The sequence below is a fragment of the Pygoscelis adeliae genome, unplaced genomic scaffold (assembly GCF_000699105.1).
Source record: "Pygoscelis adeliae isolate BGI_AS28 unplaced genomic scaffold, ASM69910v1 Scaffold213, whole genome shotgun sequence".
NCBI lineage: Eukaryota > Metazoa > Chordata > Aves > Sphenisciformes > Spheniscidae > Pygoscelis > Pygoscelis adeliae.
Genome location: NW_008824410.1, coordinates 957,974 through 972,479, shown reverse-complemented (window position 1 = coordinate 972,479; position 14,506 = coordinate 957,974). Strand labels below are relative to the sequence as shown.

At 46.8% G+C, this 14,506-nt stretch overlaps 1 protein-coding gene across 1 annotated transcript in view; it reads left to right on the top strand.

Annotated features, from left to right (window-relative positions):
* MEGF6 (multiple EGF-like-domains 6) overlaps positions 1 to 14,506 on the top strand; it is a 107,412-nt gene that overhangs the window by 14,003 nt on the left and 78,903 nt on the right. The window contains 1 exon segment of the mRNA XM_009320562.1: positions 5,596 to 5,700. Within this exon segment, the coding sequence (XP_009318837.1) occupies positions 5,596 to 5,700 (105 nt within the window).

Below are 14,506 nucleotides of genomic sequence, written 5' to 3'. Positions count from 1 at the left end.
GCAGGGCCCGCTGCAGTAGCCGTGCCCGTCTGCCGCGCTTGCTCCGCAGGCACGGCCGAGCCCAGCTCGCTGCATAACCCCGGGAGCCCGGCCGCGCAGGCAAGCGTGCAGAGGCACGCAGGAGCCGGCTGCGCCGGCGTCGGGGGAGCAGCTCCATTATTTGTGATGCAGGTTGGAAGGCTCGGCAGGAAATGTGTTCGGTTAACAATTTAATTTCCCTATTAGGCTGACTTTCCTTTGTACATCACCTCTTGGCTCCTGGAGGCTCATTGTTTTGTCAGCTGAAAGGCTTTGACTGAACTTCTGAACCTTTTGCCTGGGATCAAGCCTAGTATTGGTTAAACTTCGAACGTGTGCTCCCCTGGGAGACCATCTTTGTCCACGCAGAGGATGGCCGTGTTGTACTTCAGTGAGCCCGTACGTAGTGGGAGAAATGCTGTTCTCCACCACTCTTCCTTTTAAACCAGTCTCTTGTCTCTGACTTCCCAAGAATCCCACCTTGCTAAATCCTCACAAAAGACATTGTCTGGCCTTTCAAACAGAAGAAGGTGGCGCTTTCTGTAATTTATCCTTTCTTTCCCGTTTCCCAGAACAGCGTCGTTACCCTTTTCCCAAATTTCATTGCATTAAAATTATGTCACACTGAATTAGGAGCTAGTTTGCAGAAAGCTTGGAAGGCGCAGGGGAGGGAGACCCGCAGCCCCCCCAGCCCCCCTGGGCTGGGAAGTAGGTTATTATGATTTCCACTCTGCCTGTGCCAGTCTGAAGCACAGAGCGGGGAATTGTCCTGCTCATTCAGGAAAGCTGGGGCACAGCCAAGAATAACACCCGTATCTTCTAATCCCTGATTTGTGTCGCTGCAATTGCTTCTAATATTTTCCATTGTTGTGCTTTGGGTCTCACTGAACTGCCTCCGAGGGCTGAGCACTGCTGGCAAATAGGGCATTGTGGAGCCAGGCTGAGCTTTACTGGAGCCTTGTCTGAAGTCCGGATTTTAGGTGATTAAGGTGAAGGATTCAGGGAAAACCAAACCACCTCACTATGCAGTTTGGCCACGCAGTCAATTCTAACGATGTTGAGGCCTGAAGGAACAGAAGAAAACAGAAGACAGCCCTTCTCGCAAGACTAGAGCTAGCAAAAACTTAAGGCTGCAGCCCTAAAAAATCTTGGTGCACACCTGGAGATGGGAAGTTGCAATGAAATGCTCGCTGCCGCGAGCTCCTTCTGCCTTGCCACGTGGGAGGACGCGCATGGGGAAGTGTTTGCGATCACAGGCATCGTACGGCGCGGCTCAACTGAGCAGGATGCTTGTGAAAGCGTTTCCCAAGTTCCAGTATTCTGCACCAGCAGGCCAGCATGGGATTGATATGGGATCACCGTGATCCCCAAGGATATGTGGCTATGAAAAGTGACTAAAACGTTAGATGAGAAGATAACTGGCTTTCTGAAGCAACATTTCATCACTCTTTCATTAGTTTGGGTAGATGAGTATTTGGACTTCAATGCTACCTTTGTATGACTAAATAATCTGTTTTTTGGAGGGGGGATTTGAAAAATCATCAGGTCCTTAAAAGAGCCAACACTGAGGCTCAAGTATTTCAGCTCTAGTGCACTGAAGGTGCAATGTTTGGGGAGTTCAGATATCAGTGAGAATGAGACTTGGAACGAGCTGAAGTTATCGCTCAGGCTGGCGAGCCGGAGCTGGGCCAGCTGCAAGGGAGATCCTGCACCTAACGGCCGTGCCTCAACCCGGGTGCTCTGACAGTTGTGTTGTAAAAGAAGTGATAGAGCAAACATCCTTAAAGTAGGTACGTAGCTTTGTCTAGTAAGAGTGTGTGTTTTGATAGCAAACATGCAAATTTGTAGAATGTCGTATTCACCTAAACTTTCACAAAACCTTCTTAATCACCGCAGACTAGGCGGAAAGCATTGTGTAAGACAGTATCAAGATTTAGTGCAGAGGAGAAATTAGGAAGTCAATTGTGTTTCTGTAGGAAAAAACAGAGCCAATACTTGATATATGGAGGATTCAATGATAGGAGGAGAATAGTGGGAAATTTAGGGATGTGGTTATTAGATTTCCATGTAAAGTAGGTTGTAACTGATTGCATTATGATAAAAGTTGTGTAAATACCTGACAATATAGTGCCGGGGGACTGGCCACCACCAGGGTTTGACCCAGTGATTTGACTTTCACTGAGCCCCAAAACAAAGTGCCGCTTTCTCTCTCTCCAAACTATCGTCAGGAGGCAGAGTATTTCAGGCAGCTTCACGTGAGTTGTCGATGAACTTCATGCAGCTGATGAAACCTTTCAGCATTTAGGAGTTTTGAGGACATGAATCTGCACTGCACTAACTACATCACCTTCGTTACGTAGTGGAGAGAAGGCTGGAGGTGAGGGTGGGGAGAGAAAAAGGACTTGCCTTTACTGCCCAGGTAGTCTCCTTTGATTATAGGGGATGCTAGTACCACCAGAACGTGACTCCTATTTGTGCAACTACTAGCAGACCTGTAATCGGGAGGGAAGGATTTTTTCAGGCGTGGCAAGCTGACACCCGCAAGCTTTGGGTTTCTTTTGGGCAGGTAGTACCTGCTCTTTCCCATCTCTGATTTTGTGTGTATGTCTTAAAGTTTCAAGTTATCTTTGAAAAGGCATTGGTAACGTTGCAAATTTATCTTCTGGTGTGCACAAAATGTCCTGCCAATGTGCCCAAAAAACGCAAATGCTTCCTTGCACTGTTTCCATCTGTGGTTCCTTTTTCTTCTCAGTGCACAATTGGTGTTTTGGAATATTTTGTGCCAAGTATTTTGTTGGAGCCATTTTTGAAGCCTGCACGGGGTGCCTTTCCTCCCCAGTTATAATGACACACAATGAAATGTGTAATCACAGACCTGCTTTTTCTGTTACTAATTAGTTACAGCTTTAGCTGGAATGGGAAGAGAAGCCAGGGGGGCTCCCAACTTGCAGATAGGAGGGAAAAGCTCTAGACAGAGTGCGTGTGGAAACCTTAGTCCAGTGAGCGCTGTTGTAATTGTTTCCAGGTGGTTCCATATCATACGTAGGTAAGTAATCACAGGCTTTGTGTGTTCAGTCGGTAACTGCAAAGGTGCCATTTTGTCGCTGGCCTTGAGCAGGGTCCAGAGCCTTCTGGTTGGGGACTTCTCCACCAGCCCGTGCCCAAGACCACACGCTGCCCTCCACACCAGCCGGTGCCACCGGTGTCTCTTGGGGGCCTCATGGAACGTGCTTGGGTAGCTGACAGTTGGTTCCCAGGCTGTATCTGCTGGAGATGTATTTAATTCTCCAGCTTTTTCCTTAAGGCAGGCAGGACATGCAGAACTGGCAGCCTTGCAGCTTTAGAGAAGAAAAAACGGCTTTTCCAGGAGTTTTTATTTATTTATTTATTCCTTTATTTAGTCTGTCGGCGCTCGTGGGCCCAGGTAATGTTAATGCAGGAGATGCTGCTGTGTTGTTTTCCCACGTGATGTGAATTTAGCATGAGGAGTTGCAGACATGTCATGAGAGTGGCCAGGATCACGCGGGACTCCGCAGTCGGTCCGAAACGTCTCGGGCTTTTTCTTTACAAAGTGAAATCCTTGAAAACGTTCTTTACCCTGACCCATGCAGTCCGATTGTTTAAAAGAAAGTGTGACCGCTGAAGTTTTGAGGAGAGGCCAGTCCTGACATTGTTCTGGAAGGTGCTTCTCTTGAGCCTGAAGAACTGCTGGATGTACGTGTGCTGCATCGGCAAGGGGCATGCTGCACCTAGCCGGGGCAAGTTCTGACCGTGGCTCTGGAGTGGGGTCACTGTCTGCTTGTGATCAGCTTACACTAACCAGCAGCTCCACTACCCCCATGTGTGCCTTGGGATTGGAATAGCCCCTAACTCTCCTAGCAGGAGAAAAACATTGCACTCATTTTTTTCCCCTATTGTTTCCGCTAAAGCCAAAGGCAAATCTCATCTTTGCTTCAGCAGAGGAGGCTTGGCATCTTCCTGAGGATGCAGTATATGTTTGCAGGTTGATGGTGCACTTATTCTGTTGGCAAGTCGCCTCAGTCGGCGACTGTGCGGGGCAGCAGCCTGGCTCAGCCGGCACACGATCCACAGTAAATCGCAGGGTAAGCTGCACTTGGCTCCGTCAGCATTTGCTCGCCTGCGTTCTGTGCTCTTTCTAGTAAATCTGCATTTCTGAGCCAACAAGTTTTGGATTGCCAGGTCTGTCTTTTGTAATTTCAGCTACTTGAAATAATTATGTTCTTTGGATCCATCAACTGGATCAATAGGAGACGAGGGCCCCTAACACAGGTGACCGTGACACAGTTGGCACTTGCAGAGCATTCCTTTCCGGGATAAATAAGCCGTAACACGTTGGTCCCCGTTGCTGCTCTTGGCCCAGGGCTGTCCACAATCCAGCCTGGGCTGAGCAGGATCTCGGGGTAGGCAAGTGGGAACTGCTGGAGCAGGTACTACCACGACATCTCTTGCACCATGGAGACAGGTGAAGCTCTTTTTGCTCCCTGTTACCTGGATTGCCATGGCTTTTGTGAAATGTATTCCTATCCAATCCTGTTGTTCTTGGATTTTGTTACAGTTTGTTCAATGAAAGTGAAAAGGGAAAGAAAAAGAGGAGGTGCAGGAAAAAGAAAGAAAAGAGAAATTGGCCGGCAACATAGCTATGTCCAGATCAGTGAATAGAGAGAAAATTTCATTGTCTGAATCTTTAAATGGACTTAAAAAAGAAGATAGGCCCTTGTTCTGCATCCTTACACTTTGACAAAGCACAGCACACATGACAGCATCACTTGTTAACAACATTTCTCCTTTTGAGATGAGCATTTTCTAGTGGGAAATATAAAATATTGACTGCATTTTGTGAGTCATGAGAAATATACGTTTCACTGGAAAACCATATCCTTGTTTGTGGTTTTATTTAGATGATTTGAAAAGGTGGATTTCAGAAGCCTAATTGAGCATTCTCTGTCTCTGTGTCCATTTTACACTTCACTTGGTGAGGACAGAGAAATGTGGCTGCTCAGGCTTACTTACAGTTTAGCTCTATTTCATCCTCTCGTCCATTCAGAAGGTGACGCCACATTTGGGTAGCCAGCTCTCCAGGAAAGCTCAGCGGAGAGGTGGAAAGCAGCTTCTCGTGGTTTGTTCCTGAAAGATGCCTCCAAGTTCAAAATAAATAAGTTCTCTTTTTTGCCACAAGATCTGGTATGATTCTGCACGAGTCATTTTCTGACTATTTTACCCACTTGTCACCTGGAGAAGCATTATTTCATCAACAACCCTGCAGCTCTGCTGATGTTTTCCTGTGAATTCTCACTTAGCCGCACTTTAAGAAAAGCCCTTAGACATTGCCTGAGGTATTTTACTTCCTATCCTAAATTTTGAGAGACTTTGTGTACTGTTTGAGTATCGCATTGTCAACCAAAAAAGAGTCGCCTTTCAAAAATGGCTCAGCGGTACTTTTATAACTATTCAGGTTTGCTACAGGGCTGTGGGAACTTAATCAGTGAATGGGTGTTTATTAGTGCATGTACACTTCGATCGTGATCTCGGGAATTATCCTCTCCCTCCTCCTTGCAGCTGTCTGCAGCTACGGGGTTTGTTTCAACGGTGGAAATTGCATAGAGGGATCTTCGCAGCTCTGCCATTGCTCCTCTGGTTTCCAAGGACCTCACTGTCAGTACGGTAAGCAGTCTTTTCAAATTCTTCCTTTAACTTTGAGTCGGAAGTGAAGGGGATAAAGAGTGAGGGATGCCCCAATGTTTTTTTTATCCTAGCCATTGTTTTATCTGCAAAACTCCAATAATCTGCTCTCTACTTTTTTTGGCCACTGCTTGTAATGTTTGGGGAACTTGGATGTTTGGAAAGGAAATGCTTATCATGACTTGCTGTGAAACATAGCTCCGTACTGTACAATAGCCTTTATTCCTGGCTGCCATCGGCAGAGGGATTTGCTGGAATCGGAGAAGGAAGCTGATTAAAGTTGGGTCAAACAAAGAAACCCTGGGGTCATGGCCTGTGGAGTGAAGCTCAGCCTGGGGGAGCGTGGCAATGGGCTGCCTCATCAGAAGGGAAAATAGTTAAGCTCTGACTAGCTGGATCAGTTATATCTTTGGCTAGGCTTTATTTTGGGGCTGCTAAGCTTTATTTAATTAACCTTCGTGCAATATACAAATTCTCTCTTGAAGGTTATTGAGTTTCCTATGTTTGGTAATTCAGAGATGTTCTGATTTGGTAACATGAGAGTCTATAGCAAACAACTGCTAAGAGCTGGAAAGGTTCTCCATGCCTCATATACGGTAAGAGAAAAATGTGCCTTGTTCTGTTGCAGAGAGAAACAGCTGCCCTTTCTTCCCTCTAACTGCTAAGTCTGCAAGGTACAGGGCAGTAACAATTACTCAAATTCTGGATTTATGACGGCAAATTAAATAATAAGACTTTTTTTTTTTTTTTTAAACCATCCATTAGTATATATCTCTGTTCAGACATGTGGTTCCTTGCTCTTTCAGAAATGGAGGTAAGTTCACAGGTGTAAAGAAGCTGACGTCGGAATAGTCCTTGGCAGGAGCTGGTCTTTTCCCCATGAGAAGGGCTGGAGAGGAGCGTTTTCTGCAAAGCCTGAAACCCTCCAACCCCAGAGTAATCAGAGCAGAGGGCAGCAAGGTGACCGTGCGAGTTAATCGGTTCAGGGAAAGCGTGTGTCTTAACACTGTGTTTTAAGAGGGCGGATAGAAGGTCTTGCCACTTCAGCTAGCGAGGAGGCACACAACCACCGGCTACGTGGTGGAGCTGGGCTGCAGCTGCTGAGCCAGCCTGCTCTTGCACATTTTTCACGGTGCATCTGTTTTAAGGAACTTTAATTGTTGTTACAAGTGTCAATTTAGAAGTGCTTAAAAGGCCCTTAAGTCGCATTTAGATAATACCTTTAAAGAAAAAGAGGATTCTCTCAGTCAGATACAAACTGTAGATCGGCCAAACCCTCCTTGATGCTGTTGACTTTAGGCTCTATTCATTCCTTGCTCTTTCTTTAATACATTTCGTTAACTGGAGTTAGTGCTGTGTTTATTACAGTCGGAGCCTTTCCTTGGACTCGACTGGGACAGTGGTTTGTGTGTGATGGTTTTGAGTCCCCTGCCCCGTGTTCCAGTGGTGGCACAAGTTCTCAGTTAGGCAATGAAGCAGTTTCCTTGGTAATAAGAAAAAAGAATTGCCCCGAGCCCAGGTGTACGGATCACGAGCCTGGCTGCCGCTCTCTTGCTGCAGGGCATCCAAACTGGAGCTAATTCCAGAAATGCAGGCTCCGTTTGGCAACAACCAGCCCCTCGGCCAGACCGGTGTGATTTCAGTGGAGCCTGGGTGCTGTCGAGCACAGAGGTGGCATGGACCCATCCGACACGAGGCATAAACCCCTCCTGGAGCATGTCCGAGACGTTTCTGTCAGGGCTGCAGGTCTGCATCTCTGCTCGAGCCTCCTGTTACCACAAGCTTTCACCTCTGGTCACAGCGAGGTGTGACACCTCTCCCAGGCTGGTTGTCCTTCCCTCCACAGCATTTGCAAAGGTGTCATCCAGAGTTAACGCCACGGCCTAGAAATACAGGGTGCTCTGTCCCGTGTTAGTGTGTTAAAAATGGTCTGGTGTCAGGGGACGGCGTGACCTTCTGCTTGTCTTAAGCAACGTGGTGCGAGCAGTTTACAGCCCGCTGGGGGGGACTGCCGTGCCCTGCCAGGGATGCAGGAGGGTGCGAGTTTCCCTGGGCTGAGCTTTGTGCTGCTGCGCTCAGGTCTAGCACCGCGGAGCCTCGCCTGGCCCCGGCTGGCAGCTTGGGGCTGGCACCGCTCCTGCCTCCCCGCTGCTGCCGCAGGAAACAGAGCGATGCCCGGGAATCGAAGCAATCCGGCTTTAACCCACCGGTCACTCAAAGCTCTGTGGCTGTTCTAATGCTAACGGTTTAAATTCTACATTCTAAGTAAGGTGAAGAGGATGCTGCTTAGTATAACGATAATTTGCAGTTTGTTTTGCTTTTTTGCTTTATGTTGCTAAAATAGTCACACTGCAGACACAATAGTAACCTGAGTCCAAATTATTTATCTCCCCAGTGACACTCTCCTAACTGCAGTCTAAACACATTACTTAAAATACTGCTTCCCTCTCATCCTTTCACCCCCGAAGGGTTAGAGCATGGCTAATTCTCTGAGATGTACTCGATCCTGCACTGCTGCTTGGGTTTGCGTTTGCACGTTACAGGGTTTTCTAGGAAATAAACAGCCCTTAAATTGTCCCTGCAATGTTTTTGTCATAGCTTCTCTCGTGCAAATTAATAAATTAAACATCAGGCGTCTTCCTGTACAGAACCTAAGAGGTAAAAAACAGTTTCACATTTGGAAATGTTTAGCAATTCCCACAATTATAATTGGTTGCAGCTTTGAAAATAAAACACACATTTCTGAGACCCCCAACTATTTTTTAAAAGGGAAATGACTGGCTTATTTTGGAGGGGAAGAAAATACATCTGTAGTTGCACTGACATTACCCCCCTTGGATGAGGGACCCGAAGTCGGTGCTTTGGGTCTTAAAAGGTCAGCCTGCGGACGGCTGAAGGTTAGCTTTTATTTTACTGCCCTGCAAAGCTTTTTGCAGGACCCACGTAAGGCAGCAAAGGAGGACGACAGCGGCTTGTGTCACCAGCGTGCCCGGGGCGGTGTGCGTGCCCTCGGGGTGGTGTGCCCTTGGGGTGGTGCGCTGCCTTCGCACACCTCGCGGGGCTGCTCCGGAGAGGGAGGGGAGAAAGGCAAGGGGGCAAGTGGGGCAGGACGGGAACTCTGCAGCCACTGCTGTGGGTCACAGCTCGCCTCCGCCCAGATTAACAGGTCCTCGGTGCAAGAAGCCTTTCCCCTTTTCTGGGGAAAAGGATGCTCTGATCAGATAAAAGGTGGCTGTTAGTCAGAGAAATCGGAAAATTGTAGTTCTCGGTTAAAAATGCGGCGTGGGTGAACCTCCAATAGTTGCAGTTTGGGCAATCAGGTAAAGTGTGACAACAGTTGAGCCTTTGGAAGTGATAAATCGAGTTTAAAAAAAAAAAATAATCCAAGATTGTTCTGCCAATTAACAAAGCATGAGGCGGTTATGTCATAGTTGTCACTTGTTTTTCTAAGCAATTTTGTTTTTATTTTAATTCTTTTAAATTCCAAGTGAGTTGGCTGTTGAACTGTTCTCTCAGGATATTTGGCCTTTATGGTGATGCTTCGATACGTGCTTCTGTTTGGAACCAAGAAGCAAAGAACCAAACTGTAAAACTAGATTAAAAAAAGGAATAATGAAGAGCTTTTGAAACTTACTGAATTTCTGACCTTTATTTTGAACCTTTAAAATGTCTTTACTCAAGATACGTTTTTAGTGGCAGCTCAGAGAAGCTCCTTATCCAATTCGCTCATCTCCAATACGCCTGTCAAATTTTAAACGAATGTCTGAAATCCTGAATACCTGTGGTCAGATCCTTACCTTCCGTATTTTGGCAGAGCTTCACTCAAGGCAGTGGGGATGGGCTGCATTACAGCCAACGGGGGATGGCCAGGGAGACGCAAATTATGGCTCTGCTCCCTGAAATTAAAGGAAGAAACCAACCCAAAGTCTTTGTTTTGGAATGAGCTAATTACAAGCAACAGGGTTGAGTGAACAGAGTGGAAAAATCATTCTTCGTGCTGCTTAACCTCAGTTTATAAAGTGTTAATTGTTCTATTGCCTTTCCAAACAGCAAAGCCCAGCTGACTTGGGAGCATTCCTTTGTGTTTGCAACCTCAAATTATTTTCATTCCCAAGTGATTTATGTTTCGTGCTCATGGCAAAAGTAGCCCCCTGACATCCCCTTCTGCCGGGAGAATGCTTTACTGTTTCCGAGGCCTGTTGTTTATAAACATTGCAAAGGCACCGTTGTCCTGTTTCCTTCAGCAAATCCGCCCGCACGGGACTGTCTGGTCACTTCAAGGGCTGGAAGGAAGGAGATGGACCTTTGAAAGCCCAGCCCCAAGCAGGACGTGCTGGCTGGCTCAGGACTTCCACTGTTTCCCTTGTCTCCTGGTAAAGCGGCAGAAAACGTAACGCGATCAATACCAGTTCGTACCCTCAGTGAATCTTTTGGACGGGGCACGTGGTGGACATGAGAGACGCCAGCACATTGACAAGAAGAGTGGTTTATCTTCTTGGGGCGCTGCTCCGTAAGCCTCGGCCACTCCTGAAGACAAACCCCAAACCCACTGATGTAGACTCTGCAAATGATGGACCATTTTCATTACCTGCAGATGAAGGAAACATATAGATATAATAGATTGGGGACAGTGTTCATTCTGCAAGACAAGTTACTTTGCAAGCATCTTCAGAAAGCTTTCCTAGCCTTCAAGTTTAGTTTTAACCTTTGTTTCCATCCTGCTTTTAAACAGATGTTGCTCCTGAAAATCTCAAAAAGACCAACAGAAATGCTGTATTAGCCCTAGCTTGCAGAGAACTGACTTTTTTTGTCTGTCTCTTGATGTTTTTCATTCTTCATAGCATTTTCCAAAAGCCAAGGTCCTTGCCACAGAGAACGTGCTGATTGAGGATACAGGAAGATCCCAGCCACAAACTCATCCTTCCCTTCATCTTAATTTCTTACTGACTACTGTAAATGATTTTTTGGGTAAATACTTTTTTGGACAAATTTCTGGTGGAAACCTAATTGTCTGAATTCTCATCTTCCCTTTCACTGTTAAACGTACTCTGGGTGGTTAACTTCTGTGCCGGTCAGTCAGCATTTGTGCTGGATTTTAATGAAAGGATGGGAGGCTGGAGGCTGCTTCAGAGAAGACAGCTTTGTGGAAAGACACACAATGGTTGACCATTGAATCATTTTTTCTCATCTGTCACCTATAAAAGAAGCTATCCCGGTATTTGAGATGATGATACCTTCTTGAGAAACAGTTCCCCAAAATGGAGCCGTTTAGCATCTGACTGTGGGGTGAACCTGGATGTGGTCCGGAGGGCTTCTGACAAGGCTGTTTGATGAAAACAACATGAAAATAACCCAGAGTGAATGAAATTGCTCCACAGCGATATTCTGTGGTGTCATTCGTCTTCCAGAAATCTCTGTGTCTGATCTTAATGCTGTCACTTTTTCTTTTCTGGAAAGAAATACAGACGTGTTTGTTTTAAAGGCAGGACGTTCCCTGTCCTGGCCAGACTCTTATCATACCTTTCAGCATGGGATATTTTTACTGGCCAGCCTAGAGCAGCAGCAATCCTGTGTTTACCCTGGCTGGAAAACAGGCGGTACCCAATCAGTCTGGCTTCCAGGGGTGAGATGCTGTCCTTCCTGCTCTCCTGAGCTGTTGAAAGTGATAATATTTGGGCATTCTCCGCCTGCACTAAATCATCTCACTTTGAAGGCAGACCTCTCAATAGGGCTGCACGAGCTCTTTCAGGAAGGTCTGCAGTACATCTTGTTTACCCGTCTGGGTTTCAACGCCTTTTCTGTTGCCTCTTGCATCTCGGTGGCTTTTTGATCCTGTAAAGTGCTGTCAGCATAGGGATTTCTCTTCTTTTTTTCCCCACGCAATGTGGCATCTCCTACCTGCGTAAGTGGGGCTTTGCTAGAGCAGCAAACCAGGGGAAGAGGTTGAGCTGAACAATGTTATAGTGACTGCAGAAACTGTTTGTGAACTGAGGAAGCAGCTGGGTTGTCCCGAACTCCTTCGTTATCTTCCACGTCTGGTAGATGAAAGGGTTGTAAATGGAGTGTTTGAGGTTTGGTTTGGGCTGAGACTCTCTTTAGGAGCTCCCTTCTTTGAGGTTGGATGTAAATGACCTTTCTGTACATTGCTGGGAGGGAGGGGGGTGTCGGAAAACCCGGGCTCTGCTCCAAGCCTTCCCAGGGATCCTCAGACCACCGTATGCTTCGGGGTCCAGTTTCGGTGAACTCAGCGTACCTGAGTGAACGCAGCGGAGCAGGTCCCCACATGGCTCCTCTGCACACCGGGGGGTCGCGCGTTCGTGGCAGGGACCGTCCGTCCGTGGGATGGGGAGCATAAAGGCTGTTGTTATTTGCATCTCGTACTGTAAATCAGCTGCTTGCCTTCAACGTTTGCTTACTGAAAGCTTCACGGCGGAGTGGATCGTTTCAGCAACACTCAGGCTTTGGGGGCTCTTGTGTGGGAACTTTGCTGTGCTGTAGGGACAGGACCCTTCCTAATTAGCCCGGCTGCGTTTTGAAGGATCGGCCAGACCAAATCTTCTTTAGCTTTGCACAAAGGAGAGGTCAACTGTAAGCAAGCAGGGCCCATGATTAGTGTCTGCTTTTGCAAGGCCAGCTGAAATGGCTTTGTCGCCGCTTCAGGAGACCGTTATTGTCTCTTTTATAGCACTGCCCTCATTTACACAAGCATTTGACATGCCCTCAGTGTTGTTTGATTGACTAATGACCCTATTTCTCCTGCTAATCTCTTCGAGCTGTTCAGTTGGAAGCCTTTGCAGTGTGTTAGGGCATGGGCTGCTTGGGTGGAGGGCTGGGAGAGAGGGCTTTGTGGCAGCCTTCGGGCTGGAGGTGATTTTCAAAGGGTATTGCAGGACTGCAAAGCGCTCGAAGGCGCTGAAGTCAAAATGGGAGAGGTTTTGTCTTTGGAAGCAAAGGGGAAAGCACCTTGTAGACTCTTCTTGGATCCGGGAGCTGGATGTGTCTTTCTGAGATGGAAAGACACCAGCGAGTGCACGTGCGATAATGCTTGTTTGGACTCGGGTGACTTCCCTGGTCCACGGGGACCCCAGTGCCAATTTCAGAACAACAGTAGCAAGATACTGTGTTCGATGTTTCATGGGTTTACAGTTCACAAAGCCGATTTAAAATCCATTTGTGGGATTAAAAAGCAGCAATTGTTCTTCAGCTGTCAGTTTATTGGAGAGAATCCACTGTTAATAACACCAGGGCTAAATTAAGCAGAGCACTTCTCCTCCAACAGCCAAGAAGTCCGAATACTTTTATTTACAAACAGCCTCCTGATTCAAAGATTTAGCCTTCTGCTGGGGAGGGGAGAAGAGCCTGAGCCCAGAGATTTCTGCCAGTCCGCAGCATTGCCGTGCAACTCTGCCTGCCGGGATTTTCTCTCTTTTTGGCTCAGGAAGGCAGTGGAACAAGGGCGGCTTGTGCAGAGCTCTGCTTCGTCCTGCACTATCTGCTTGTCCATCAGCCAAACGTTAGGTATTTAATAGCTGGCAAACAGGTAGCACTGAACTCTTTGAAAAAGTTAGCGAGAGGAAACAAGCCAAGGCTATGCAGGGGTTTATTCAGTTAAAGAAAGAAAAAAAAAAAGTCTTTTGTGAAATGAGTTTTGAAGAAAAGGGAAAATGTGCTGAAGCTGGGGGAACAGCCGGGGTTGTACCTGCGAAACAAGTTTCCTCACACTTCCATCTGTAGGGTATTGTGGGGTCCAGCGTCCTTCACCGAGACGCACAACACGGCGTTCACCACGAGCTTCCTGGCACGACCTCGATTTTACAAATCTGGATATAAATGCAGGGCAATTACTCTATGAATAACTTCATAGTTCATATAATTTGAGTTTCTAAAGGTTAACTGGAGTACAGCAAACAGGCTTTTGGACGTACGCTATCACATTTAAAGTTGTCCAGCTTCATCGATGAGTGATGGAGCATACGCATGAGCGAAAATATTACCGACACATTTGTTTAAAGGAACATGATAGTAAGTGAAAAAGAGCTGCTAGTTTAAGAGACTAAAATCTTAAGGGCTTTAGTGAATTTGAAATATGGCTTTCTTTGTTCTTTTCAAGCTTTCCTTGGGTTGAACTCAAGAATTGAGGATTTCATTATCATTTAAAAGAGGTGATTATATCGGGTGAAAGAAAGCGCATGGCTCAAGTCCTTCAGATGAGTTGTAGCCCCCTGCTTAGATTTTGGCAAATAAATGAAAAAGGAATCCTATTGCTGACATTGCACCGGTTTGTAATTTTCATGTAGATCTTTACTGCTCCTCGCGTTAAGAGCTGTCAGTGGTAAGAAAAGCTTGGAGGGGAACTGCTGGTTGTGCCACCTGGAGGAGACCAAATCTAAGCTTTGTTTTGAGGGGTTCGTGCCTTGGGCCTAGTCATGTGAAGTACTGGATGCCATCTTCAAAGCGATGCATGTTTTCCCTTTAGTGAAGATGGAAACTCCTCAGCACCTCCCGTGATCACCTCCTTAATTATTACGGTGCTGGTACCATGGTGAAATGTCAGGCCCCCCTCTAATCGCCCCGCAAGGGTTTCTGCGAACGTTTGCAGCCAGCTGTGACCAATTAAAAAGGGGGGGGTGTGTGTTTGCAAAACCTCAACGACTTGCAAAGTTGAGCTAGGGTCCGAAGAGCTTTACGTTTTTGAGAGCTATGTAGTCCACCCTAAGTATTTTCTCCTCATCTGTTGAAAGTCAGACTGTAAGCACAGAGGTGGGTCAAGGGATATTTATACAGGAGA